This window comes from Trachinotus anak, unplaced genomic scaffold, assembly GCF_046630095.1.
Source record: "Trachinotus anak isolate AG129_WGS33_773 ecotype Australia unplaced genomic scaffold, CSIRO_AGI_Tana_v1 ptg000024l, whole genome shotgun sequence".
NCBI classification, from domain to species: domain Eukaryota; kingdom Metazoa; phylum Chordata; class Actinopteri; order Carangiformes; family Carangidae; genus Trachinotus; species Trachinotus anak.
Window position 1 is genome coordinate 17,639,874 of NW_027273875.1, and position 26,598 is coordinate 17,666,471.

The following is a 26,598-nucleotide window of genomic DNA, read 5'->3' on the forward strand; positions in this document are numbered from 1 at the left end:
AGATTAACTTAAATCTGGTTGGCTGATATTGAGGGTGTCACGTGTTCACAGCGTGTATGTGTGTCTATGTGTGAAAGCACTAGCTGTCTGTAACCCATCAATTTGTGTTTGAATCATAAAGAGAAATGGCGGAGGAGGTTGGTAGAGGTATGAAGAAGTACTATGAAGTTTTAAGAACCAAAAACCATCACAATGTAGTTTTACATTTCTTCTTTCTCTACATTTTCTTTCTGGAGCTCTAGTAACAACAGCGTGGTCAGAAGAGTGGCTCAGAGCCTCTCTTCTGATTGGCTAATGTGTTCTGAGTAATGCATGGCCAGGCCAACCACAGTTAATAGATTAACCCTAAGCCTTCACTTTTTAACTGTTTTAGATTTAATTCTAAATAGATAAAACTGCCATATTTTAACATCAATATAATCTCAATAATCCATAGATAACGGTGAAAACAAGTTATTAAAAATCAAAAACTGAAATGTCTGTTACATAAATATTCAAACCCTTAGCTGTGGCTCCAAACTGTGATCAGGTGCCTCCTCTTTGCTTTAATTATATTTGAGATGTGTCTAGAACTGGACTAGAGTCCAACTGTGGCATGTTAAATTGACTGGACACATAGATGTGTATATCAGTTACCACAATTCACACTGCATGTCAGGACAAAAACCGTCAAGTCCAAAGAACTCTCTGTAGACCTCTGCAACAACACTGTGGTGATGCTTAGCTCAGGGGCAAGATTATAAAACTATTTAGAGGGCCTCTGCAGAGATGAAGACCCTACTGGAGGGACAACAATCAGCTGCCTCAATCAGGCCTTTATTGTAGAGTGGCTGGGTGGAGTCCACTTTAAGTAAAAGGCAGCTTGCTGGAGTTTGCCAAAAATGAGGGTCTGAATAACGTGAGAGATTTAAATTTTTGAGCTGCTGTAAATATGGTGTTGTCCAAAGGCCCCTTCCCTCAATTTTGATCTCTCACTCAAAAACACAGCATTAAGGTCTACATTTGTTCCATTTGTATAAGAACAACTACAAGAACAGGGGCCTTTATGTAAGACAGTATGCAACTAAGAAGTAACTCATACTAAGAACAGTCAACCAGCACAAAAACTTTTTGCATCCTCTTCACTTTTTGCGCACTGACTGCTGAAAATGACCAGCAATTTTTAACAAAGCTCAAGCAATATATCAGCAGACCAATATTACCACTGGGTATCAGCTCATCACAGATTGTATCAGGTTTTATGTGAATTCTAAATTCTAAGTAAATTCTAACTTCTTTATCAGTTGAGTGACATGAATCCTGAACTTTGAACATTACGGAAAAGGTGGTATTAAATTCATTTGACTTGGCATTCAACAGTAAACAGTCCTGAATGTTGCAGAACAGTGAACAGTGTTTCTTACATTCACACCTGGGAATACTTTCTATTTGCGTGAAAATGTTAATGTATACCATGTGAACTAAGCTCTTGAACTTGATTAACTTTTGGTGAACTGATCATCCCAGTTAATTCTAACTTCTGAGTCATACTTCTGTATCACTATATGTATTGAAATCATGTTGCAATGCTCTCATCTGTCTCCATCCATTGTATTCTTCATTTGTCATTTCTATCTCACTGTCAAACATGGCTAGACACAGCCATAACTAATAATATTCCAAGTTGCAACACTGCCATCTAGTGTTGTTCTTATGGCTCTAATGTTGTGTCCCAAACTAACTACTCTACACACCATGTTCAAGTACTAAGTAGATGATGAAAGTACTGTTTTACCATTTTGCAATAACAGTGCTTAAAATTATTTCTGTATGATACATTTACAGGCAATTGTATGTGAGCTTTATAAAGCTTGCATACTTTATAACAAGAAGACAATGATTTTCAACATCACCTCACTGTGTAAAATGTTTAATATTCCAGCTGTGAGCTACTCCAGCATTTCATTTAATTGCACTGTACTGCACTGAAGGACAGAAGAATCCATCATCACAACACTCAAAATACATTTAGCACACATATTAAATATCTGTGTGTAATTTTGTGCATGTGCCACACACTCAGTATATCTGAGAGACAAAATTGTAGACAAAATTGTCAAGGTATCTGGACAGTTTTCTCAGGGACCACAGTTTATTTGGTTTCATTTTAAAAACACAGGAAAATTAAAGCCAGACTAAAGAGATGATACAAAACTGCAAAATAACAAAGTAAATTTTCAAATGCTAGAAAAAAGCTTTCTTTTTAATAAACCTTTAGTAAAATCTTGCTACCTTTGATGTAACCGCCATGTTTAACTTTTGAACTATACTGGAACAAATAATCATTGGGCAGCTAAATATGAACAGAAACTAAACTCAGTGAAAACAGTCACTTAAATCACAATACTGCAAATACAGCAACATAACACTAATGGCTACATTGTCTCATTCATGTGAGCTAACTTTTGTTGCTACCTCCATTTTCAACAATCTTGCGCTTCTTCTCCTCTGTTGATGCTTTGAAGATGTTGGCTCTGTAGTACTGCAGCTCTTTAATGCTCTCCCGTATGTCGTCCAAGGCTCTGAAGGAGAAAACCAGTGTGTATTGTTGTATAATTCATATTCCTCTGAACCTGAACTTGGATTGGCTTATTTAAACTCTCTCAAACTCTTGCTATCAGTTCTGTTGGTTATGTGTTTACTCTTTTAATGTAATTGCATAATTAATTATTGAAAATGGTAATTTTGCTAAAATATGTCAGATAAGGCAATAAAAAACAAAACAAAAAAAAAAACATGTACTGACAGGTTTTAACAAATGTAATTTTAATATATTTTGAAGAGAAAAAAAGCTGAAGTGTAAAATGATCACCTAAGGTGTCCATTGTAAACATCTATCAGTTTACAGACTCATTTCCTGCTTCAGCTTTTACCTCCTGTGCTTCATTCTAGTTGTTACTTTGGTAAGCAGTGATGGGATGTAGAAACATAAAACAAGATGGGGAGGACTGGAGTTTTCTGACCCCCAGTATTGTAGACTGGTTGTGGGGACATGGAATGTCACCTCTCTGGCGGGGAAGGAACCTGAGCTGGTGCGGGAGGTGGAGCGGTACCGACCAGATATAGTTGGGCTCACCCCTACGCATAACAGAGACTCCAGAACCAAACTCCTGGAGAGGGGCTGGACTCTCTCCTTTTCCAGAGTTGCCCATGGTGTCAAATGCCGGGTGTGTCGTCCCTGATCTAAACCCGAGCGGTGCTTTATTATTGGACTTCTGTGCTAGTCATAGTTTGGTACACTCATAAGTGCACCTGGTACTAGAGCACTTTAGGCCATAGGTCAATGATCGACTTCATGGTCGTTTCATCAGATCTGCATATGTTTTGGACACTCATGTGAGGAGAGGGGCAGAGATGTCAACTGATCACCGCCTGGTGGTGAGTTGGATCAGATGGTGGGGAAGGCTGCCAGGGAGACCTGGTAAACCCAAATGTGTAGTGAGGGTGAACTGGAAACTTTTGGCGGAGGCCCCTGTCCGTGAGGTCTTAAACTCATACCTCTGGAAGAATTTATCATACATCCAGGGGGAGTTTGGGAACATGGAGTCTAAGTGGGCCATGCTCAAATCCTCAATTGCAGAAGCGGCAGTTGGGAGCTGTGGCCTTAAGGTCATCAGTGCCTGTCGAGGTGGCAACCCGAGAATCCATTGGTGGACACCAGCAGTGAGGGGGGCCGTCAAGCTGAAGAAAGAGGCCTTTAGGACCTGGTTGGCCCAGGGGTCTCCGGAAGCTGCAGAAAGGTACTGGGTGGCCAGAAGGGCTGCAGCCTCAGTGGTTGCAGAAGCAAAAACACGGGTGTGGGAGGAGTTCGGTGAGGTCTTAAGTTTGGCCTCAAGGAGATTCTGGCAAACCGTCTGGCGGCTCAGGCTGGGGAGGAGGACGGCTGACCTGGGCTTACAATGTCGTCAGGTGGTGGAAGGAATACTTTGAGGAACTGCACGGAGGAGGCAAGGTTGGGGACATCTCACCCATGACCCTGGCAGAGGTCACTGAGGTAGTTAAGAAGCTCCTCAGTGGCAAGGTGTCAGGTGTGGATGAGATACGCCGTGAGATGCTGAAGGCTTTGGACATTGTTGGCTTGTCATGGCTGACAAGGCTTTTCAATGTCACGTGGAGGTCGGGTAACTTTGGAGTGGCAGACTGGGGTGGTGGTTCCCATTTTCAAAAGGGGGGACCGGAGGGTGTGCTCCAGCTATCTGGGTATTACACTGCTCAGCCTCCCTGGGATGCGGGTTCTGTACTGGCCATGGAACAGTGGACCAGCTTTTTACCCTTGCAGAAGTCCTGAGGGGGTCATGGGAGTTTGACCTGCCAGTCCACATGTGCTTTGTGGACTTATAGTTTGTTTATGACCCTGTCCCACGAGGGGCCCTGTGGGGGGTACTATGGGAGTATGGGATACCGGGCTCATTGCTACCAAGCATTTGGCCCCTGCACAACCAAAGTGAGAGCTGTGTCTGCATCCTCGGCACAAAGTCAAGCGTGCTTTTGGTGAGTGTTGGACAAATCACAAATTAACTGCTGATCAAATCCGTAGTGCAAAATTAATTCCTTTTCATTGAGAGTGTTCATCGGGTTATTCTTGGGATGTCTTAAGTCTCTTAATTTATCACCATAAACTCAGCCATATTGCAGTTAAGACAAAGTCAGAGGTACCTTAAGTTGTTCCCTTAGTTTGGTTGCTAATGTCTTCTGTGCAACTGCTTAACTGAGTTTAAGTGATTCTTTAATTATAAGACCAAGATAAGGAGAAAATATTAAATACTTAAGTTAACATTTTAAGGAAACCTTAAGAAGAAGGTTGTGCAACAGTTCTTATTATAAGGCAAGCTTAATTTGTACTTAAATAAAAATCTTAACTTAAGGTGCTTTGTGTAACTGGCCCCAGGTACTTTTTTTTACGATCACCTCCACCAGCGGTCCCATTGAGTTGAGGTGATAACCAAAAAGTGAGGTGAAAAGACAGCAGACTACTGATTGGTCAGAGAGAATCATCACTACCATCATTGTGCGAGATGGGATTTTCTGAACAAATCCACCACTTTTTAAATAGCCAAGCAGCTGTACACCACTCACTGTAGCCTGTTAGTTATTGTTCTAGACCTTTAGTACAGCAACCCATAAAACCAGATGCAGACGTTTCTATTGGTATCCCTCCGATATCCTCCATTGTTCTTGTTATGATGATGTCCCAACAACTTTGTACACTGTTATGTTAACAGTGCTGCATTGAGGGGATACTACCTACAGTGGAAAAAGAAGTACCTAGTACTAAAAGCAAGTAGTCGAATAGAGTGGAGTTAAATTGAGTTGGTACTAAGCAGTAACATTTGCCAAATCAGCCAGGGTAGAGGCTACTGCCTACACTATACCTCAACCATATCTGGACCAGTGTGCCAACTAAACTTAAACACACAGTCATATCAACCCTCCATTAAACTCCCAGTAAGACAGCAAACAAGCCGACCCCTAAATGTCAAAGTAATGGAGCACTACTAACACTATTTGTTACTGAAAAAAGTAATCACATTACCGTAACACATTACTAAGTCATATGTTACTGCACAACAAAATTGGTGAGTACAATGATTGACAGCATCAAAGGCCAAAACTACAAAAGTAAGACATTAGTTGAAATAAACTAGAATCATCCTTTTAGCAATAATCAGCTGACATGGTTACAGTGTTATGCAGAAGTTTCATCATCCTTGGTCAAAATACATATGTTGTGTATTTTTGAAGTAAAAATAAGTAAATACACCCCCACAGCAAACAAACAGACACATAGCACAATAAGTCACAGGGCACAAGGCACAAGGATTATCTGAGGAAACTGATGTTTCAGTGACTGATCATTCAGTGTGACGGACACGAAGTCAGCCTCAGAACATTTATCGATGGCACTTTTAACAGTATGCCCAAATCCTTAACAAAAAAGATCAACCGGAGTCTAATGATCAATTCTCCAACCAGACAAAGAAAACTCTGACCTGGCCAAGTATCTCCCCTGACTTGTATCCAAAAGAACATGTTCTGCCTAATGTTAGAACATGTCTCCACGGATTTGTGTTAGACTGGTATCATCCATGCCCAGGAGGATCAAGTCTGTCATAAAAAATGAAGGCGGATATACAAAATATTGAAAAAAAATAAAAATAAAAGAAAGGAATGTGACTAATGAAGGGTTGATGATTTTTGCAGCTGTTGGTTCTTTAACATGGACTTTTTATAATAGTGTAATTAGTCAAAGATTTCTGTTCTTCAAATGATTTTGTTTCATTATTCTTTGGGCTTTGCATTTACTTCTTTTCAACAAAAAATACTGTATGTGATTTGCCCAAACTTTCGTATTCAACTGTACATTGATGTGTTTTTCTTATTGTTTACCTGTGGCTGGCTTTCTTTTGAGGCACCATCTTGTATTCTTCTGGAAACCACCGTCTGAAAGTGTGCACAGAACAAAGACAAACCCAAATCAGTCTCCTTTTACATTCACCCTGTAATGTACAGCCACCTGTTCAATCCTGGCATTAACATGTGACCTCTTGTTATCTGATCTCACTTCCAAGTTTGGTGGCAACCCGATAGCTGAGTTTAGGGCGTGTACCACAATTGCTTTTAGCAGTGGAGTCACCGGTTCAACTCCAGCCCGACTCCTTCCTACATGTCATTCCCTTTCTCTCTAACCCTTTCCTGTCACTCTCCTGCTGTCCTATCAAATAAAGGCACAAAAGCACAAAAAATATCTTTAAAAAAATTGGTAAAGATAAAAAGAATGATAAATATAAAATGTAAACATATAGTGCATCCGGAAAGTATTCAAAGCGCTTCACTTTTCCCACATTGTGTTATGTTACAGCCTTATTCCAAAATGGATTAAATTCATTTTTACCTCAAAATTCTACACACAATACCCCGTTTTTCTGTACCCTTGCCCAGATCTGTGCCTCGATACAATCTTGTCTCAGAGGTCTACAGACAATTCCTTGGACTTCATGGCTTGGTTTGTGCTCTGCACTGTCAACTATGGGACATTATATAGACAGGTGTGTGCCTTTCCAAATCATGTCCAATAAACTGAATTTACCACAGATGGACTCCAATCAAGTTGTAGAAACATCTGAAGGATGATCAGTGGAAACAGGATGCACCTGAGCTCCATTTTGAGTGTCATGGCAAAGGCTGCAAATACTTATGTACATGTGATTTTTTTTTGTTTTTTATTTTTAATATATTTGCAAAAATTTCAAGCAAACTTTTTTCACTTTGTCAAAATGGGGTATTGTGTGTAGAATTTTGAGGTAAAGAATGAACTGAATCCATTATGGATTAAGGCTGTAACATGACAAAATGTGGGAAAAGTGAAGCGCCGTGAATACTTTCCAGATGCACTGCATGTCGTTATATCATAAAAAAAATTGTAGTTCTCAACATAGAGGTACTGAAATATTGCACTCAAGAATGGAATAGGTCCAAGGGTCATTGTAGTGACTCTGAACGTTTGACACTCTGAGGGGCATGTTGAACAGTTTGATGGCCACAGGCAGGAATGAATTCCTGTGGCGCTCTGTGGTGCATCGTGGAGGTGTCTCAACCTGCTGCCCCTGCACACAACAGCAAACAGGATAGCACTGGCCACCACAGAGACAGAATATCCACAGTATTTTACTGCAGATGTTGAAGGACCTCTGCCTCCTCAGACAGTAGAGACAGCATTGGCTTTAGCCCAGCCCAGTTTATTATCTATGTAAACCCCCAGGTAATTGGGTCACCAATGCATTGTTCCTCCTCAGATCCACCACCAACTCCTTTGTTTGTTTCTCATCGAGCTTCAGATAGTTCTGCTCACACCATGTGACAAAGTTATCCGCCATGGAGCTGTACTCAGTCTCCTAACCCTTGATTACACATCCAACTATTGCAGAGTCATCAGAAAACTTCTGAAGATGAAAAGACTCTATCTGGTAGTTGAAGTCTGTGGTGTATGGGATGAAGAGGAAGCAAGACAGGACTGTCCCTTGTGGGGCTCCAGTGCTGCTAATCACCCTTTCAGACACAGAGTGTTGAAAGCACATATACTGTGGTCTGTCAGTTAGGTAGTTCAAGATCCATGACACGTGGGGGGTATCCACTTTCATCACTGTCAGCTTGTGACCCTGTAGAGCAGGCCGGATGGTGTTAAAAGCACTGGAGAAGTCAAAAAACATGACCATCACAGTGCTTGCTGGCTTGTCCAGGTGGATGTACATGCGGTTCAACAAGTAGATGATGGCATCATCAACTCCTAGTTATGGATGGTAGACAAACTGGAGGGGATCCAAGTGTGGCCTGACCATGGCCGGGAGCTGCTCCAGGACAGGTCTCTCCAGGTTCCTCATGATGTGGGAGGTCAGTGCCGCTGGTCTGTAGTTCCTGGAGCCACTGGGACATGGCATTTTTGACACAGGAACGAAGCAGGATGTCTTCCACAGGACAGGGACCCTTTGAAGACTCAGGCTCATACCCTTTTTCCACCAAAATTAGCGATTAGCCAATTGACCCCTTTTCCACTGAGTTTCCATTTGAGTTTGCCTTTCTGTTCAGACTGAGGACACATAACTGCAAGGAGCAATGTCATCACATGCACTTAGAGCAGAAGCACTGGAGGAAGAATGAGCTGCTAGCCATCCTGCAAACCGGTAAAAGCCTGTTAAAGTGTTGGAGCCTCCATATGAAATGTTTGATCGGTGATTGTGTGTTTTAAAAACTTTTGGAGCTGCAGCTCACTCTTTTATCCTCAAGGTCAATGTGGCCAGAGTTTTTCTGGTGTAACAGAACAGTGCTGGACAGGTGACAGGCCTGTGTCTGTGTGCTCTGAAAGATGTTACAGCAGGAAAAGAGGCAAAAATTTGCAGGTTCACACAGGTTTTTTTTATGTTTAACATCAACACCAAACAAAGCCAATCAGAGCCGGAGTTGATAAATACCCGCATCCACTGTAGAGTCATTTGACTCGGGTGTGACTGCTGATTGAACCCTTTTCCATTATAGACAAAAGCCCGATGCTAGTGGGTCTTAGTGGGTTTTTTGACCAGTGGAAAAGGGGCTTCAGTTGAAGACAAGGTGAAGCACTCCAAATAGCAGGGGGGCACAGGCTTTGAGCACCCTGGGGCTGACACCATCAGGGCCTGCAGCTTTGCCTGAGTGGAGTCTCATCAGCTGTCTTCCTACATGTTCAGATGGTGAAGTCATCATGTTGTAGAGGGCAGTTAGTCTGGGAGCCGACGAGGGAGCAAGCAGGCAAGACCAGATTTAGTTCACTGGCTCTGTCCACACGGCTTTCAACTTCTCTGTTACCAGTTGGTCTGAAACCAATGATGGTCTTCATGCCCTTCCAGACCTCCCACATTGTTGTTTTGCTGAAGTTTATGCTCCAGCTTCTTCATGTATTCCTTTTTGGCCTCCATAATCTTCACTTTCAGCTCCCCTTGTATAGTCCCCATCTCCTCCCTATTGCCAGCTCTAAAAGCCCTCTTTTTTGAATTTAGGATGGCTTTCATGATTTTAGTTACCCATGGCTTGTCATTTGGATAACAATGTACAGTATTTTTTGGGACGTTGCAGCCCACACAGAAGTTGATGTAGTCTGTGATACATTCTGTTAGCCCATAAATGTGCTCTCCAGGCTCACATGGTGCTTTCCAGTCTATTACCTCAAAACATCCCTGAAGTGCTTAATAGGCCTCCAGCAACATTAGTGACATTGCGGGAGTTGAGGTGCACCAAGTTGCGGTCTCACCTCCTCAGCTGGGGGGGGGGCATCCGTAACATTAGCATACAGGGTCCTCTCCTCTTACACTGTTAGCTCGCCCATTTTATTTGCCAGTGAGCTCACATTGCCCATGAAGAGAGAGGGGAGACACAGCTTATGTCTCCTCTACTCCAGTCGATGTTTTTTGTGCCAGGCTTTCTCCCCCTCGTTGTTGTGTACCTCCTCTGCATCCCCTGTGTGTCTTTCTTCTGATTTCTGAAGAATCAGACTGTGGCAGCGGATGTCAATAGAGTAGGCGGTCCTTCATTGTGGTCCAGGAGACATTGCCATTCACACTGCTAAAAGAAAGTGGCCACATGTGGCCCAGACCACCTTTAAATGCAGTCTGAGTGATCGCATCTCAAATGTGTCCTCAATGCACCTTGGATGTGTTCACACCTGAACTTAGAGTGGTTCACTTGTGAGTGACTCACCAGAGACAGATGTCAATACCAGGACTGAACAGGGCCATAGAGAAGATCATTAGTGGGGCTTGAGCAAATAACGGCCTTAATAAGTTTAGCAAAGTAACTATAAATTAAATTGCTAACAAAAAAATGTTGATTGTGTTCATACAGTGTTTATGAAGCATTTCCATATCAAGGAGGACAAGTAAGAGACAAATGTGAAAAGTATTCAAATGCTTTTTCAGACATACTGATATTATATAATCTCAACAAAAGAGCACCGACAGAACAAGGCATCATGTATTGTATGCACAAACAAATGTCAAGTCAAAGCTGAGAAAGTTTCCACAACTTTGCACAACAGTACACCAACTCTCAGACACTCCAGAGTCACACAAACACTGGCCTGCAAATCTCCTTGATGGTGCTGACATCAATGATTCTGTAATGAAGGTGATACATAAATTGTGGCATGTGCTTGTCCAAGAACCTCTTGTCCGCATGTACAGAGTTACCTGCAAGAAGAGAAATCATAAAACATGACTGTAGGAGCCAAAATAGTTGAATAATAATTCTCCTAGAGATGCTAAAAACTAACTTACCAGCAAGGGGACACTGTCCAGGTGGGGTATGCTGTCTGACGAAAGACAGGAACTCATACTCTGCTTGTTCCAGGGTAATTTTACTGTCCCGTACAGCCTGAGTCAGTCCTGACTGAGACACAGTTACACTGGCTATTTACAGTGCATTCAGGAAGTCTTCAGACCCCTTCGCTCTTTGACATTTTGTTATGTTGCAGTCTTATGCTAAATCATTTAAATTCATTTTTCCCTTGTCAATCTACACTCATATCCCATAATGACAAATTGAAAACAGAATTTTAGAAAATTTTGCAAATTAAAAAGGAAAAAAATATCACATTGACACATGTATTCAGACCCTTCAACTCAGTACTTTTAGTGAGTACAGCCTTCTTGGGTCTGAAAACACAAGCTTTGCAGACCTGGATTTGGTCAGATCTGCTGAAGCTCTATCAGGTTGGATGGGGATGTCGGTGGATGGCCTTTTCAGGTCTCTCCAGAGATGTTCAATTGTTTTCAATTCAGGGTTCTGGCTGGGCCCCTCAAGACCTTCACATTCAGTGGTCTCTAAGCCACTCCTCCTGTGTTGTCTTGACTGCGTTCTTAGGGTCATTGTCCTATTGTAATGTGAAAGTTTGTCCAAGTCTGAGATCCTGCGCTCTGGACCAGGTTTTCAATCAAGGATATCTCTGTACTTTGCTCCAATCAGTTTTCCATCATCCCTGACCAGTCTCCCCATCACTGCTGCTGAAAAACACTTGCTTGCAAGCTTGGTTTCTCCATCTCCACAAAGGATCTCTTGAGCTCAGCCAGAGTGCCCATCAGGTTCTTGGTCTCCTCTCTTACTGAGACCACTCTCCCTGATGTCTCAGTAAGTCCGAGTCCAGCTCTACAAGAGTCCTGGCTGTTCCTGTGTCAGAATGACGGAGGCTACTGTGCCCTTGAACCTTCAATGAGCCTCGACACAATCCTGTCTCTGAGCTCTGCAGTTCTTTCCTCCTCATAGTTTCTGCTCTGATTTGCATTGTCAGCTGTGAGACAAGTGTGTGTTTTTCCACATCATGTGGACTCCAATCAAGGTGTAGAAAAATCTCAGAGATGATTAAGAGAAATGGAGAAACTTCAGCTAAACTTCAAGTGTCATAGCAAAGAATTTGAATACCTTTGTCAATGTGAAAGATCAGTTTTTCCTCTAATAAATTTGCAAAATTTCAAAAATTCTGTCTTGGTTTTGTCATTATGTGATACTGAGTGTAGATTGATGAGGGATAAATTAATTTAAACTAATTTAGTATGAGACTGAAAAATAACAAAATGTGAAAAAAGCGAAGAGGTCTGAACAACTTTCTGAATGAACTGTAGATCACATAACATTTAACAGACACCTTCTCTTACACATTTTTTTCTTCCAATTAGTGAAACAAGACAAAAACAGGTGAGATGACAGAATATAACACAATGGGTAACTTGACAAGGTTAGCACAACAGGGCAAAGCATGTACTGGGTACTGTATACAATGGCAACAACAAAGAGGCGTTTAGGGTTGAGTATAAACTGACACTGATCTGACCACGGTACTGTTGTTCTTGTATTCATGTCAGATGTGTGTATTAGAGAAGGGGCTGCTGAGGTTGAGTTTTCCTGGGAAAAGTGGCCAGTGATATGCTGGAGGACATGATATGGTTGAGATTTCTAACTCTAACTTGCATTGTTTTTGTTTAATATAAAACCAAGGATTATAAAACCAAGGATGGTATTGTTCGATGGGATGAATCCAACCATACTGCTACATTTTAGTTAGTTACATCTACCATTGTGCTGAATGGAAAGGGGCAGTGTCATCCTGTTTCTTTAGTTTGTCATCTGTCTGTAGATCTCAGTGGTTCGATCCCTGGGTCCTCCTGTCTGTGTGACAGAGTGTCATAGGACAAGATACTGAATCCCAATAGATGGCTGTTCTGTTAGTTTATGAGTGTGTGTATGGGTATGAATTATGACTATGTGTGTGAATGAGGTGAATTTAGCATGTATTGTAAGGCACTTTAAGTGGTCTGTAAGACTAGGAAACCATTACTATTTAATGGAGCTATTTGCAGGTTTAGCTAACATTATTATTAACAGCTGTTTACTTAACAGTCTAGAGGAAATGTTGTGAGTTGAGTATCAAACTTTTCTTTTACTCACCAAGAGGGTGAAAACAACGCCAGTGTTAACTCTTGTCTATATCACATGTTTTCTTCTACTGAAGTTGGCATGCTAACCAGCTAGCTCCAGCCTGTCTGAACACTTTCCAATAGTGACTCACTGTAGCCTCCAATCTGCACAGAAGATGTAGCTGGAAGAATCTCTAAAGGCTTGGAAAGCCTATTGGCGTATAAAAAAAAGGTCTCCGTATAGCCAGAACATCCTATTATTCATCATTGATAGAAGAAAACAAGAATAATCCTAGGTTTCTGTTCAGCACTGTAGCCAGGCTGACAGACAGCTACAGCTCTGTTGATCCATCTATACCTTTAGCCCTCAGTTGTAATGATTTTATGAGCTTCTTTACAAATAAAATTGTCTCTGTGAGAGAAAAAATTCACCATCTCCTCCCCACAGCTGGCTCAGATGTACTGTCCAGTTCAGCAGCCTCAGAGACCACTGTAACTGGTTTATATTTTGACTGTTTTTCTCCTGTACATCTCTCTGAGCTCGCTTCAGTTTCTTCATCTAAACCATCGACTTGTCTTCTAGACCCTGTTCCAACAAGGCCGTTCAAAGAAGTTTTTCCTTTAATTGACACCTCTATATCAAGTCTGATTAACTTATCTTTATCAACTGGTTATGTACCGCAGGCTTTTAAAGTTGCAGTAATTAAACCTCTACTTAAAAAGCCTACTCTTGATCCTGATGTTTTAGCCAATTATAGACCTATATCCAACCTCCCCTTTATTTCCAAAATCCTTGAGAAGGTCGTTGCAAACCAGTTATGTGATTATTTGCACAGAAATGGTTTGTTTGAAGATTTTCAGTCAGGTTTTAGAGTCCATCACAGCACAGAAACAGCTCTGGTTAAGGTTACCAATGATCTCCTCATAGCCTCAGACAACGGACTTGTTTCTATACTTGTCCTGCTAGATCTTAGTGCCGCATTTGACACCATCGATCATAAGATTCTATTACAGAGACTAGAGCATGTGGTCAGTATTAAAGGAACCACACTAAGATGGTTTAAGTCATATTTGTCAGATAGACTAGTTTGTTCATGTTAATAATGACTCGTCTATCATCACAAAAGTCAGTCATGGAGTTCCACAAGGTTCTGTGCTAGGACCAATGCTTTTCAGTCTCTATATGCTTCCTCTAGGAAACATTATTAGGAGGCACCAGATAAATTTCCATTGTTACGCAGATGACACCCAGTTGTACTTATCCATGAAGCCAGGTGAGACTAACCAGGTAGCCAAGCTTCAGGTGTGTCTTAAGGACATAAAACCTGGATGACCAGTAATTTCTTACTCTTAAATTCAGACAAAACTGAAGTTATTGTAATTGGCCCCAAACACCTCAGAGATACACTATGTGATAATATACTGACTCTGGATGACATTACCTTGGCCTCCAGTGCTACAGTCAGAAACCTTGGTGTCATTTTTGACCAGGACTTGTCCTTTACTTCACATATAAAGCAAGTCTCTAGGACAGCCTTCTTCCACCTGCGCAATATTGCAAAAATCAGACCCATTCTGTGTCTAAAGGATGCTGAAAAACTAGTTCATGCATTTGTTACCTCAAGACTGGACTACTGTAATTCTTTATTGTCAGGATGTCCCAAAAATTCAGTAAAAAGCCTCCAATTGATCCAAAATGCGGCAGCACGAGTACTGACAGGAACTAGGAAACGAGATCACATCTCTCCTGTGTTAGCTTCTCTGCATTGGCTCCCTGTAAAATCCAGAATAGAATTTAAAATCCTCCTCCTCACCTACAAAGCTGTTAATGGTCAGGCACCATCATACCTTGGAGAGCTTATAATTCCCTATTTTCCCAATAGGACACTTTGCTCTCTAAATGCAGGTCTACTTGTGGTTCCCAGAGTTTGTAAGAGTAGAATGGGGGACAGAGCCTTCAGCTATCAGGCTCCTCTCCTGTGGAACCAGCTCCCAGTGTGGGTTCGGGAGGCAGACACCCTCTCTACCTTTAAGATCAGGTTTAAAACTGTCCTATTTAGTAAAGCTTATAGTTAGGGCTTGCTCGGGTATGTCCTGACCCATCCCTTAGTTATACTGCTATAGAGCTAGACTGCTGGGGGATTCCCATGATTCACTGGGCGTTCTCTCTCTATCTCTGTCTCTCTCTCTCTCGATTACTTTATGCCATTAACTTTGTATTTTTTTTCTCTCCCGTAGTTTGTGCTTCTCCTCTCTCTCTCCCTCTCTCTGTCCTCATTCTGCAGGTAAAGTTAGGCCCAGAAATATTTGGACAGTGACACAATCTTCATGATTTGGGCTCAGCATTCCACCACATTGGATTTAAAATGAAACAACTACAACGGTATTGAAGTGCAGACTTTAAGGTTTAATTCAAGGGGTTGAACAAAAATATATGATTAAACATGTAGGAATTGTAGCTATTTTTATACAAACGCTCCTCATTTCAGGGGCTCAAAAGTAATTGGACAAATTAACGTAACCCTAAGTAAAATGTTACTTTTCAATATTGTTGAGAATCCTTTGCAGGCAATGACTGCCTGAAGTCTGGAACCCATGGACATCACCAAACGCTGGGTTTCCTCCTTTGTGATGATTTGCCAGGCCTTTACTGCAGCTGTCTTCAGTTGTTGCTTGTTTGTGGGTCTTTCTGCCTTAAGTTTTGTCTTGAGCAAGTGAAATGCATGCTCGATTGGGTTGACATCTGGTGATTGACTCGGCCATTGCAGAATATTCCACTTCTTTGCTTTAAAAAACTCCTGGGTTGCCTTTGCAGTATGTTTTGGATCATTGTCCATCTGTACTGTGAAGCGCCGTCCAATCAACTTTGCTGCATTTGGCTGAATCTGAGCAGAAAGTATATCCCTATACACTTCAGAATTCATCCGGCTGCTTCTGTCTTTTGTCACATCATCAATAAACACAAGTGACCCAGTGCCATTGGAAGCCATGCATGCCCATGCCATCACACTGCCTCCACCATGTTTTACAGAAGATGTGATGTGCTTTGGATCATGAGCTGTTCCAATTCTTCTCCAAACTTTCTTCTTCCCATCATTCTGGTACAGGTTGATCTTAGTCTCATCTGTCCAAAGAATGCTGTTCCAGATCTGGGGTGGCTTCTTCAGGTGTTTTTTGGCAAAGTCAATTCTGGCCTCTCTATTTTTGAGGCTGATTAATGGTTTGCACCTTGTGGTGAATCCTTTGTATTTACTCTCATGAAGTCTTCTCTTTATGGTAGACTTAGATACTGATACACCTACTTCCTGGAGAGTGTTCTTCACTTGAGTGGATGTTGTGAAGGGGTTTTTCTTCACCATGGAAAGGATTCTGCGATCATCCACCACTGTTGTCTTCCGTGGTCGTCCAGGCCTTTTTGAGTTCCCAAGCTCACCAGTGCACTCTTTTTTTCTCAGAATGTACCAAACTGTTGATTTGGCCACTCCTAACATTTCTGCTATCTCTCTGATGGATTTCTTCTTTTTTTTTTCAGCCTCAGGATGGTCTGTTTCACCTCCATTAAGAGCTCTTTTGACCGCATGTTGTGTGTTCACAGCAAGAAGCTTCCAAATGCAAACGCCATACCTAGAATCAACTCCAGACCTTTTAACTGCTTAATTGATGACAGGTTAACGAGGGAAGAGTCCATGCAGCCTTGTTATTTCTTTTTTGCAGCCTTCTGAGTCAATTGTCCAATTACTTTTGGTCCCTTGAAAAAGAGGCAGCTATGTATTAAAGAGCTGTAATTCCTAAACCCTTGCTCCAATTTGGATGTGAATACTCTCAAATTACAGCTGAGAGTCTGCACTTTAAGCCCATATTGATTATATAATTGTATCCTGAATATGTTTTCGTAAACAGCTAAAATAACAAAACTTGTGTCACTGTCCAAATATTTCTGGGCCTAACTGTATCTCTGCCTCTGGAGCAGCAGGATCCAGATCCACCACTACTCATCATTACTATTAACCACTGTTATCTGTCATTATTATTGATAACACCATTACCTTCACAGCTGTTCCTGGTCTCTCTCTCTCTCTTTTCTCCTCTCTCCTCCCCCCATCCCCCCTTTTTTATCTCCTCCTAAACCCAACCGGTCGAGGCAGACGGCCGCCCACCCTGAGCACGGTTCTGTTGGAGGTTTCTTCCTGTGAAAAGGGAGTTTTTCCTCCCCCCCGTCGCCAAGCGCTTGGTCTTTGTGGGAACTGTTGGGTTTTTCTCTGTAACAAAGTAAGGTCTTGACCTTGCCCTGTAAAGTGCCTGAGATAATATATATTATGATTCGGCAGCAGGAACTGGGAGACTTGTCAGGGTCAAGGGAAAGATGAATGCAGCAATGTACAGAGACATCCTTGATGTTAACCTGCTCCAAAGCGCTCTGGACCTCGGACTGAGGTGAAGGTTCATATTCCAACAGGACAACGACCATAAGCACACAGCCAAAATAACAAAGCAGTGGCTTCGGGACAACTCTGTGAATGTCCTTGAGTGGCCCAGCCAGAGCCCGATTGAATATCTCTGGAGACATCTGAAAATAGCTGTGCACTGACAGTCCCAATCCAATCTGTTGGAGCTTAAGAGGTTCTGCAAAGAAGAATGGGAGAAACTGCGCAAAAATAGGTTTGCCAAGCTTGTAGCATCATACTCAAAAAGAGTTGAGGTTGTAATCGCTGCCAAAGGTGCTTCAACAAAGTATTGAGCAAAGGCTGTGAATACTTATGTACATGTTATATTTTTGTTTTTTTATTTTTAATAAATTTGCAAAAGTTTCAAGCAAACTTTGTTCTCTTTGTCATTATGGGGTATTGTGTGTAGAATTTTGAGGTAAAAAAATGAATTTAATCTATTTTGGAATAAGTCTGTAACATAAGAAAATGTGGAAAAAGTGAAGCCCTGTGAATACTTTCCAGATGCACTGTATACATTATCTCAAGGCACTTTACAGGGTAAGATTGAAACCTTACTTTATTATATAAAAAAACCCATCAGTTCTAACTTGGCAACAAGGGGGAGGAAAAACTCCCTTTCAAGAAGAAGAAAACTCCAACAGAGCTGGGCTCAGAGTGGGCAGCTGTCTGTCTAATAACCTGAAATACTTTTATGAAAAACCCTTTGATTGTTTTATCTGTGGACTCTTCTGGATTTAAAGAATATAAGTACTGGAGGAACAGACGGACAGTCAGACTTCACAACCAAATTAATGCAGTCAGCACCTCTTTACCGTCCTGCTGGTTTATGATGCCTGTAAATCTGAATGAATTATAATTTAGTGCTCATAATAACTGAGAAATGAACTAAGCAGCTATGCTGTGGATAATTAGTCCGAGCTAACGATGTATAGCATGTTGATATTGACAAACATTTTAGCATTTATATCTTTGTTACGCTGCTTCTTACTAACCTGATCAGGTCACAGGTGATCCACTACAATGATGCAGACCTACAGGCTGTGAGCCTTAATGCATATTAAGTGAGAACTACAGAAATAGCCACTATGAAAATAAAGGGGCTAACTGTGCAGGGTTTCTGAATCAGTCCTCCTTGAGGTGCCCGGCTCACAGTAAAATGTCGAGAGCAGTGGAGGGAACTGTGGAAAAAATGCTCCAGGCAGTTGAGAACACAGTGTCTTTTCAGCATGGCTACAAATCTAAAGAAAACTCTTCATTATAAGTAGTTAATAGCATAACTACTTACATTTACTCTGCCAAATGAGTAAATGTAAATGTAAGTAGTTATGTCTTGTACCTTGTGTGGGGGCGTCCCAAGCTTGCAGGGGGTGTGGGTGGACCCCCAGTGAGTCATTTTATAAAAATGAGTAAATTGGGTTTTGCCCTGACAGACCCTTTGTTGGGAACTTTGAGCTTTGCGACTCTGTAGAAAATTTACATGCACAAAAAGCTATAGAACACACTATAAGAGAGGGAAAACTCAGCAAAGTCTTATAGGTCCCCTTTAAATGATATACAGATTTGTGTTTTTCTTCAACCCCTAGATTACTTAAGACAGCTTACCTTTCCATGATGCTCTTTACACCACTCTGACATCCCTTCCAGCAGTTCATCTGGCTGGTTAATTATCAAGTTGGGCCCCTGCCAATTGAGAGCAGATGAGTTTAATTCACAAGACAGATTGAAGACAAGAGGCAGTCTAATAGTGTTTGGGTTTATACTACCTGAGCCAAAATGTTCAGGTCAGAGTCTGTGATAATGCATGCCATTTCAATGATCTGGTCCTTTTCAATGTCGAGACCCGTCATCTAAAAATAAATAAATAAAATACACACGGAGTTAGTTTTTCAATATAGGCCTGCATCTTGCATGCAGGCAACACCATGGCAAAGTGAGCCATTCAGACATTTTGAGAGCAATCTTAGACAGTGTTTCCTGTGAATCAAGAGGTTTAGCGTTTTTTAGCAGTTGCTAAATTAAGTCCTCAACGATCTGTCTCCAGTGCTTCAACATAACAGCCTAACTGTACATGTATATTTAATGTGAGTCACTCTAACTAGCAGGTTTTTTGTGGGAAGTGCGTGTTTCCTGGGGCGCAAGAGACTTAGCCTACCAGTGTGTTGCCGCAGCTGCAGAGCAAGGAGAGAGATGCCTGTTTTTCTCTCTTTTCCTTGGAAAAAGCTCATTTTTCATTAGAGCTCTAGCCTATATGAACGTAGTCCAGTCCAGTCTGCCCTCAGTCCAACACGAGACACTGAAGAAGACGCACTGATCAGAGGGCAAGAAACCACTTTTGGCAGCAAATAAAAGAATTGATAGAAACAGAGCAAAAATAGTGTACATTAGGGCTGCAGCGATCGATTATTTAAGTGATTGAGTATCAATCAATCATTCAAATTGAGTAATCGGATAAGAACTACTTGTCCCTCCAGGACCTGTACGCCTCAAGGACTCTGAGGCGTGCAGGGAAGATTGTAGCTGACTCCTCCCACCCTGGACACAAACTCTTTGAGACACACCCCTCTGGCAGGAGGCTGCGGTCCTTCAGGACCAAAACCTCTCGCCACAAAAATAGCTTCTTCCCATCTGCTATTAGCCTTATCAACAAGGCTAGAGAGCCCCACTGTTGCTGATCAATTGCACCAATCACCAGAAAAAATTCCTTGTATGTGAAAACATACTTGGCAATAAAACTGATTCTGATTCTGATTCTGATTCTTATTAAAGAATAAGACATAAGAAAACATTAGAATATATAAAATTATATAGAAAATAGAAAACAGAAAAAAAAAAAACTTTTTTTCAAGAAATTTCAATATTTTATTGCTTAAACAGCATCAATTTTACCTATTAAAACTAAAGCAGCTCACTCTTTCTCTCCTGTGTCTGTGTGTGTGCTCTGTATGCATGTGATGACATCGTTAAAAACAGAAAGACAAATTCGACTTGCATGTAAGATGAGACAACTGCCTTAAAAACCCAGTTACACCTCCTAACTTAGGTGTAAAAAGGTACTAGAAGGGTGAAGAATCTCCAGAGGAGCACTGGCACTGCCTTCCACCATGTTTTGACTGACAAAACAAACCCACGCTGCTTGCCGCCCATGCATCTGGTTGATATCGAACCTAACATGAGTTAAACTAACCACAGTTATTAATCATGATAATAAACGGTTATAGTGATAATTAAAATTTGACTGGGTAATACTGTCATTTTACTGTGATTTAGCATGAAACTGGAAACGGTTTCAACTTTAAAGGTGACTGCTGAGCTGTCATATGGATTCAACACTTCAATTCCAGTGCCAGTGACATTTGCAACTACATTTACATGTTGTTTAGTGGACTGCTGCTGCAGTCAATTAGCGATCTAACCTGCAGTGCAAAGTGACATTAGCAGTGCGCTTTTGTGTACACGTGTTGATGAGGAGGTTCACACACTGTGACACCTGTTGGTTGTTTTCTGTACCTACTTTTGGCAAGCTTGCTATTGATTTTATGTGTCTTATTTTTCAAATTGTTGAGAACAGACTTGATTGTCCACCATACATAAAGAGGAAAATTTACTAATCTGCTTTCAGATCCAGAAAAGACACAATGTGTTATGATCACTTAGCTGCACATGAACAGGCAACACATGGCCGTTGTACTTTATAATCTCTACAACAGAGTATTTGAAAATGAAATAAAGTGTGTTTATTTGATATGAAAAACATCTTTATTGTCATTGCAGCTCATAAAACAAAATGATGTGCAGCACCTCTCAGTGATAATAAATTATTATTCAATTCTAATCATCCATTTGTTTTGTCACGTTTCTGTTTTCTGTCTGTATCAATTGTACTGAAAACAAAATAGACAGACACACAGCCTTTACTAGTCCCCTTGGTGAAATTCAATCAAAATGTTTCAAACTTAGGTAGGTCCGCCTGCTATCAATATACTGTTATTTTCTCTTTTAAAACTAAGCCAGTTCATGAAAGACTCACTGTTGGAAAGATGTGTAAATTTATTTCTATTAGTCTAACAAAACTATATTGACATTGTTGCTTGCTTGCTATAACTAAACACATCATGTGGCTGTGACATTGTTACAGCAGACGACACGTTGCAGACGTCACGTATTTTGACACGTAGGGGTGACGACGATCGACACAATTGACTGCTAAAGTAGTCAGTTATCACACTCCATATCTGGTTGCTGTTTCAAAACGTAAACATTCATGACTGCGGTGAAGTTGGAAAGATATTGGCAGATTCGAACTTCCGGGATCAATAACTCTTAAGTGAAACGTTGTTAAAACACAAAACACGCATATTTTCAACCATAGTAAGATAGACAACGAGCTACAACCTAACTTTCATCAAAACGAGCCATCCTCGGAGCCACACCAATAACAATGGTGTTTACGTGCAGCCGGCTGTGAGAGCAGCGCGCAGGGACCGTCTACAAAGTGCAACACCGAAAAGAGACATTAAAAAAATATTCAATAACTTCACTATGATAGAGTGCAGTGTCACCAAACTCACTACACACTTCATTGGTGTCCTATAGATTACACTACAACACTTGTTTTGAAAGAAAGGCATTTTTCATCATTTCTAGGAATTTTTATTATGAATATTAATCAATAACTTCACTATGATAGAGTGTAGTGTCACCAAACTCACTACACACTTCATCGGTGTCCTACAGAGTTATTGATCCCGGAAGTTCGAATCTGCCAATATCTTTCCAACTTCACCGCAGTACATTCATGAGCCTGCCAGTCTGTGTGGCTTGCAAAGTAATTTACATAGCAGGTTTTGTGTTTCACATTAATCAAACCATACCGTCACTTACTGTCCCCATGCATTTACACACAGGTTAGTTTTACATCGGGCAGTATATAAACGTTATACCAATATACCAAGGATGGCACACATAACGGCTGAATGTCCGCATAGTTTAGTCTACCTCAGGTTAGCTTGGTGTAGCATTAGCTTACGTTAGCAAATTCATAAACAGATACGTTACGCTAACTACACGGTTAGAAGCTGGGTTTCAGCCTGTGACTTGCCTCCAGGTCCACCCAGACCATTCTCTGGGACATTGAGGTGGACGACATGTTGATTCTTCTGGACACCTGAATCTCAAAATCGGAGCCGAATCTGGAAGCAATGCCGGGGCCTGTTCCAAGTGCGGTAAATGGGTTTATTACACTGCTAAACGGTTGGTTTTTCTGCTTAACACCGAAGTGGTTTGAATGATATGCTGCCTCGGTAGACCGGGGGACGAGCGATCTTCTCCTGCAAAGAAACCCCACGCGAGTAACGACCCATGCTGAGGTCCGCAAACACACCGGCATCCTGTACCGACTTTAGATCTGAACTGTCGTAAAACAACGTCGTCACATCATTCACATCCACATTGTTGCCTTTTACTGGTAAAATCACAACAACCCACACGAGGTCGCGCTCCAACAGTTACTTTTGAATGATATTTACTTTTGAAGGGTTAACCCTGAGTATAAATAAATAAATAAAAATTGGTAATGAGAAAACGCCCTTTATGTATTTTTACATGTATTTATTTATTTATGCATTTCTACATTGATTCATTTATTTCTGTAATTCTACATTTATTGTTTATTTATATATTATTTATGCATTTATTTAAATATGTCCTCACTTATTTATTTATGTATTTATTACTACATTTATTTATTTATGCATTTCTAATTTTATTTATCTATTTCATTATCCCTATGTTAATTAGGTTTGCGGTTCTATTTCATGCTAAAGCCGACGATTAAATGGATCTTGTCCACTGGTACACAGGAGCTTTGCCTTTCCAGTGTTGTCAACTTAGTGATTTTGACACTAGATTTAGCGACCTTGCAGACCTCTTTTTTTCATAAAGCATTTAGCAACAACTCTAGTGATTTTTGGGACAAACTTTAACTGTTTTCCATAAAGGAGAGTCACAGTGCAGCCCCGCGACAGGCACTTCTCTCTGTGCATATAGTGATGAGTGAGGGGCAGGCTGTAGGTGCACATCCATCCAATCGCTATCCATTGCAATCTGACTTTAGCCTCAGGTAGGACCGCCCACCTAATTAACATACCGATATACATAAATAAATAAATTTAAAAATGTAGAAATGCAGAAATAAATACAAAAATAAATGTATAAAGAAATAAAGAAATAAATAAAGAAATACATGAATAAATTCAAAAATGAATAAATATATAAATAAATAACTAATGTAGAAATGCATAAATAAATAAATACATGTAATAATACAGAAATAGCATTTTTTTTCATTACCAAATTGTTTTTATTTTGTATTTATTTATGTATTTAATTATACAGTATAATTCTGCATTCATTTATTTATTTATTTATTTATCTACAGAGAGGTCCTTGAAGAAAACTTGCTCCAGAGTGCACTGACTGTCCTTGTGTGTCAGCTCTGACAGAGCTTGAGAGGACCTGCCATGAAGAGTGGGATAATCTTCCCCGAACCAGGTATGTTGTTCAGTGTAGGGAAAGTTACTCAGGAAGAGAAAGAAGCTACTTTTTTACTTATTACTCCTTTGAAACTAATCATATAACTTTATTCATTACTTCATATCAAAAGTAATTAGTTACTTAATTACTCATTATATTACTATATTACTTTCACTTCCTGTATTGTTATTTCAGCCCCAACATATTAAATGAGGTCCTGATGTTCAGAAGAGAAATAATGATTATTTCTCACAGCAGCTTCTCAAACCTCTTAGTCTGTTCCTTGTTGGGGTGACCACCAAACCTCCTAAACTAAAAAGCTGCTCCCCGGGTGTGCTACATGGGGTCGGCATGTTGTACTTTCATTTAAATATTTTTATGTTTGGGAACTGGTTCAGATGCCCTCAACCTGAAATAGTCCCGAGTGGCTGTCTTCGGACTTCAACAGATTTCATCATGGCTGGTTGACGTAGTGGACTCTGCAGGAGCATTGTCTGCTGTCAGAAGCTCCCTCACAAGCTCTCTTCTGCCCTCATCTCCCATCCATCAGAGTTTGAACTTACATTTGATTTGAAGTGCTTCTGGCAGATTTCCTCTGGCAGAGTATAAGAAATAAACAGCCTTCTCCACACTCTGTACAGGTTGTACCAGTTTGTCACACTTACCTTTGGCTTGTTCTGTGCCACAGCCACTTTCCAATGTCTCATGGATTGGGTGCTGTGTCCACATGCTGCATATGCTATGTCATCCTCCATCATGACAGCTGGGATGAGCGTATGCAGTGGGTTGCTGCGATGCTCAGTGAAGCAGGATTTGCGACAGGCAGGCTACAGTCAGGGATTCTTTCCCCATTTTGCAGACTCACCTTCCCAACTGACCTAGCTTGTGAAGATGCCTCAGATCTGGGCCAGTTGACAGAGCTGTGCCAGCAGGTATTAAAGAGCGTGAAACAGGCCTTCTGCGGGGAGCCAGTTCTTCAAACATCTAGCTTCTATCTGTCTTTTATCCTGCGGACTGATGCTTCAATCAATTGTTAGCCAAGTGAAGCCAACTGGGATGAATGGATGAATGGAGCACTATCTGCAAGGACTCACCCAGTGATGTGTTTTACTTGGATAATTATCATTCACTCAGATGAGGTCTGCCCACACAACTGAAAGCAAAGCACCAGTGTCAAGCGTGGCATCTATGCACGTGGCGTGAAAGTTAACTTAGTATTCATTGCAGTGTTCCAAGGGACTGGAGAGTTAGTGTCTTCAACATGGCCTAGAACATGCTCCTCTTGCAAGGGAGCACTAACTGGTGAGGTTCAATTATAGTCAATAGTTAAAATGCCTCAAGAATAACAATTCCATTTCACACATTGTAAGGCCTTTTTGTGCAATTATATATTATCAAAATTATTGAACACATCAAAGTAAGTCAGACATCCAACTAAATAATATAAGTAGTCAAGAGGACTCCTAACTCACTAAGGGAAACTGCAACTTTGCAATGCTGACAACTTGGAAATCTTGCAGCTGTCTGTAAGTCAATATATTCACCAAACAATAAATGCGCTCCGTAGACCCCACATCATAGGGCAATTCATATGATGATTTAGATGTTTGCCAACTCCAGAGAATTCTTATTAGTTTTTCCAGTGAGTGAATTGAAAGTAAGTTTTTAAAAATTAAATTATCCTGGGTCCACACAAACCTTATGCATTTTGGAGAATGCCTTACTTTTGTAAAAAGCACACAGTTCACTATTATTTAATTTGTATTTGTTTATTTCTCTGTTTTGTTTTTTTTATTATGTGGGATGTGGGATGTTGTGCATGCGTTTTCAGCGGCACAGACCAGTCTTTTATCAACTAATCACTGTGGTTCTCACAAGCAAGCACATCCATGGGAATTGATGTCAGCTATATGAACAGAGTCTCACTTTTAACTAAAGAGTTTAGTGAATTAAGTAAAAGAGTTAAGTTAAGTAAAAGTCGGTCTCAGCAGCAGATGTGGAGAGGTCTAGCAGCTGACACTAGGATTGAAACTAGCTGAAACGAGCTGACTCTAGATTAAAACCAGCTGACACTAGACTGAAACTGGCTTAAACCAGCTGACACTAGACTAAAACTAGTTGACACTGGACTAAAACTAGCTGACACTAGACTGAAACCAGCTGACACTACACTGAAACTAGGAGACACTTAATGCAAATATGATGCCATGATGTTGTTTACAGTGGCTCTACAACAGTTTTCAACTACGTCCTCAACTTCACACTGCACCTGTCTGTCTGTCTGCCTGTGCTTCAAACACCATTTGACTGATTTGGGGATTTCAACAAGAACTCCACAAATATTCTTTTATACCGAAGGTTGGCAAGCATTTTTTTTATTAACCAATTAGCTGTTTAATAGCTAACATGGTCTGGTTGGCAGAAAATGAACTTTTGAAATTAAATGTCTAACTATAGCAGCTTTTTAATCAAACAATCTATACGAGTCATCTGAAAAGTAGATCATATGACAATGTAAGATTGTCAGCCCCTAGTCACATCTTATACATTTCACTCATTTACTGAACTGGTTTTATTTTGTTCAAATCACATATGATATGTCCACTATTTCAGAGGTTTGTCAAGCAAGCAACAGAACCTTTGGAACT

The 26,598-nt window shown here is 40.8% G+C and overlaps 1 protein-coding gene and 1 long non-coding RNA gene across 2 annotated transcripts; one reads left to right on the forward strand and one right to left on the reverse strand.

Moving 5' to 3' along the window:
- Positions 1–1,893: 1,893 nt before the first annotated feature.
- Positions 1,894–22,887, reverse strand: smfn (small fragment nuclease). The gene is made up of 7 exons (XM_071460613.1): positions 22,518–22,887; positions 19,183–19,266; positions 19,022–19,099; positions 10,839–10,950; positions 10,643–10,751; positions 6,427–6,480; positions 1,894–2,561 (listed from the first exon to the last, which is right to left on the reverse strand). The coding sequence occupies exons 1-7, from the start codon at positions 22,803–22,805 to the stop codon at positions 2,438–2,440; spliced, it is 849 nt and encodes a 282-aa protein (XP_071316714.1). The 5' UTR covers positions 22,806–22,887; the 3' UTR covers positions 1,894–2,437.
- A 924-nt stretch (positions 22,888–23,811) lies between these two features.
- On the forward strand, positions 23,812–25,709 carry LOC139607989 (uncharacterized). The gene is made up of 3 exons (XR_011684932.1): positions 23,812–23,968; positions 24,349–24,671; positions 24,773–25,709. It is a non-coding gene; the product is annotated as an uncharacterized lncRNA (long non-coding RNA).
- The last annotated feature ends 889 nt before the right edge of the window (positions 25,710–26,598 follow it).

What these genes read in the sequence shown, in the direction of transcription:
- smfn (XM_071460613.1), bottom strand. Translation starts at nt 22,805, where the DNA reads ATGCCGGTGTGTTTGCGGACCTCAGCATGGGTCGTTACTCGCGTGGGG. An exon ending in GTAAAGAGCATCATGGAAAG is followed by an intron (nt 10,951 to 19,021) that starts GTAAGCTGTCTT and finishes ACTGTGTCTCAG; the next exon opens with TCAGGACTGACTCAGGCTGT. An exon ending in CAAAAGAAAGCCAGCCACAG is followed by an intron (nt 2,562 to 6,426) that starts GTAAACAATAAG and finishes TTTCTCCTTCAG; the next exon opens with AGCCTTGGACGACATACGGG.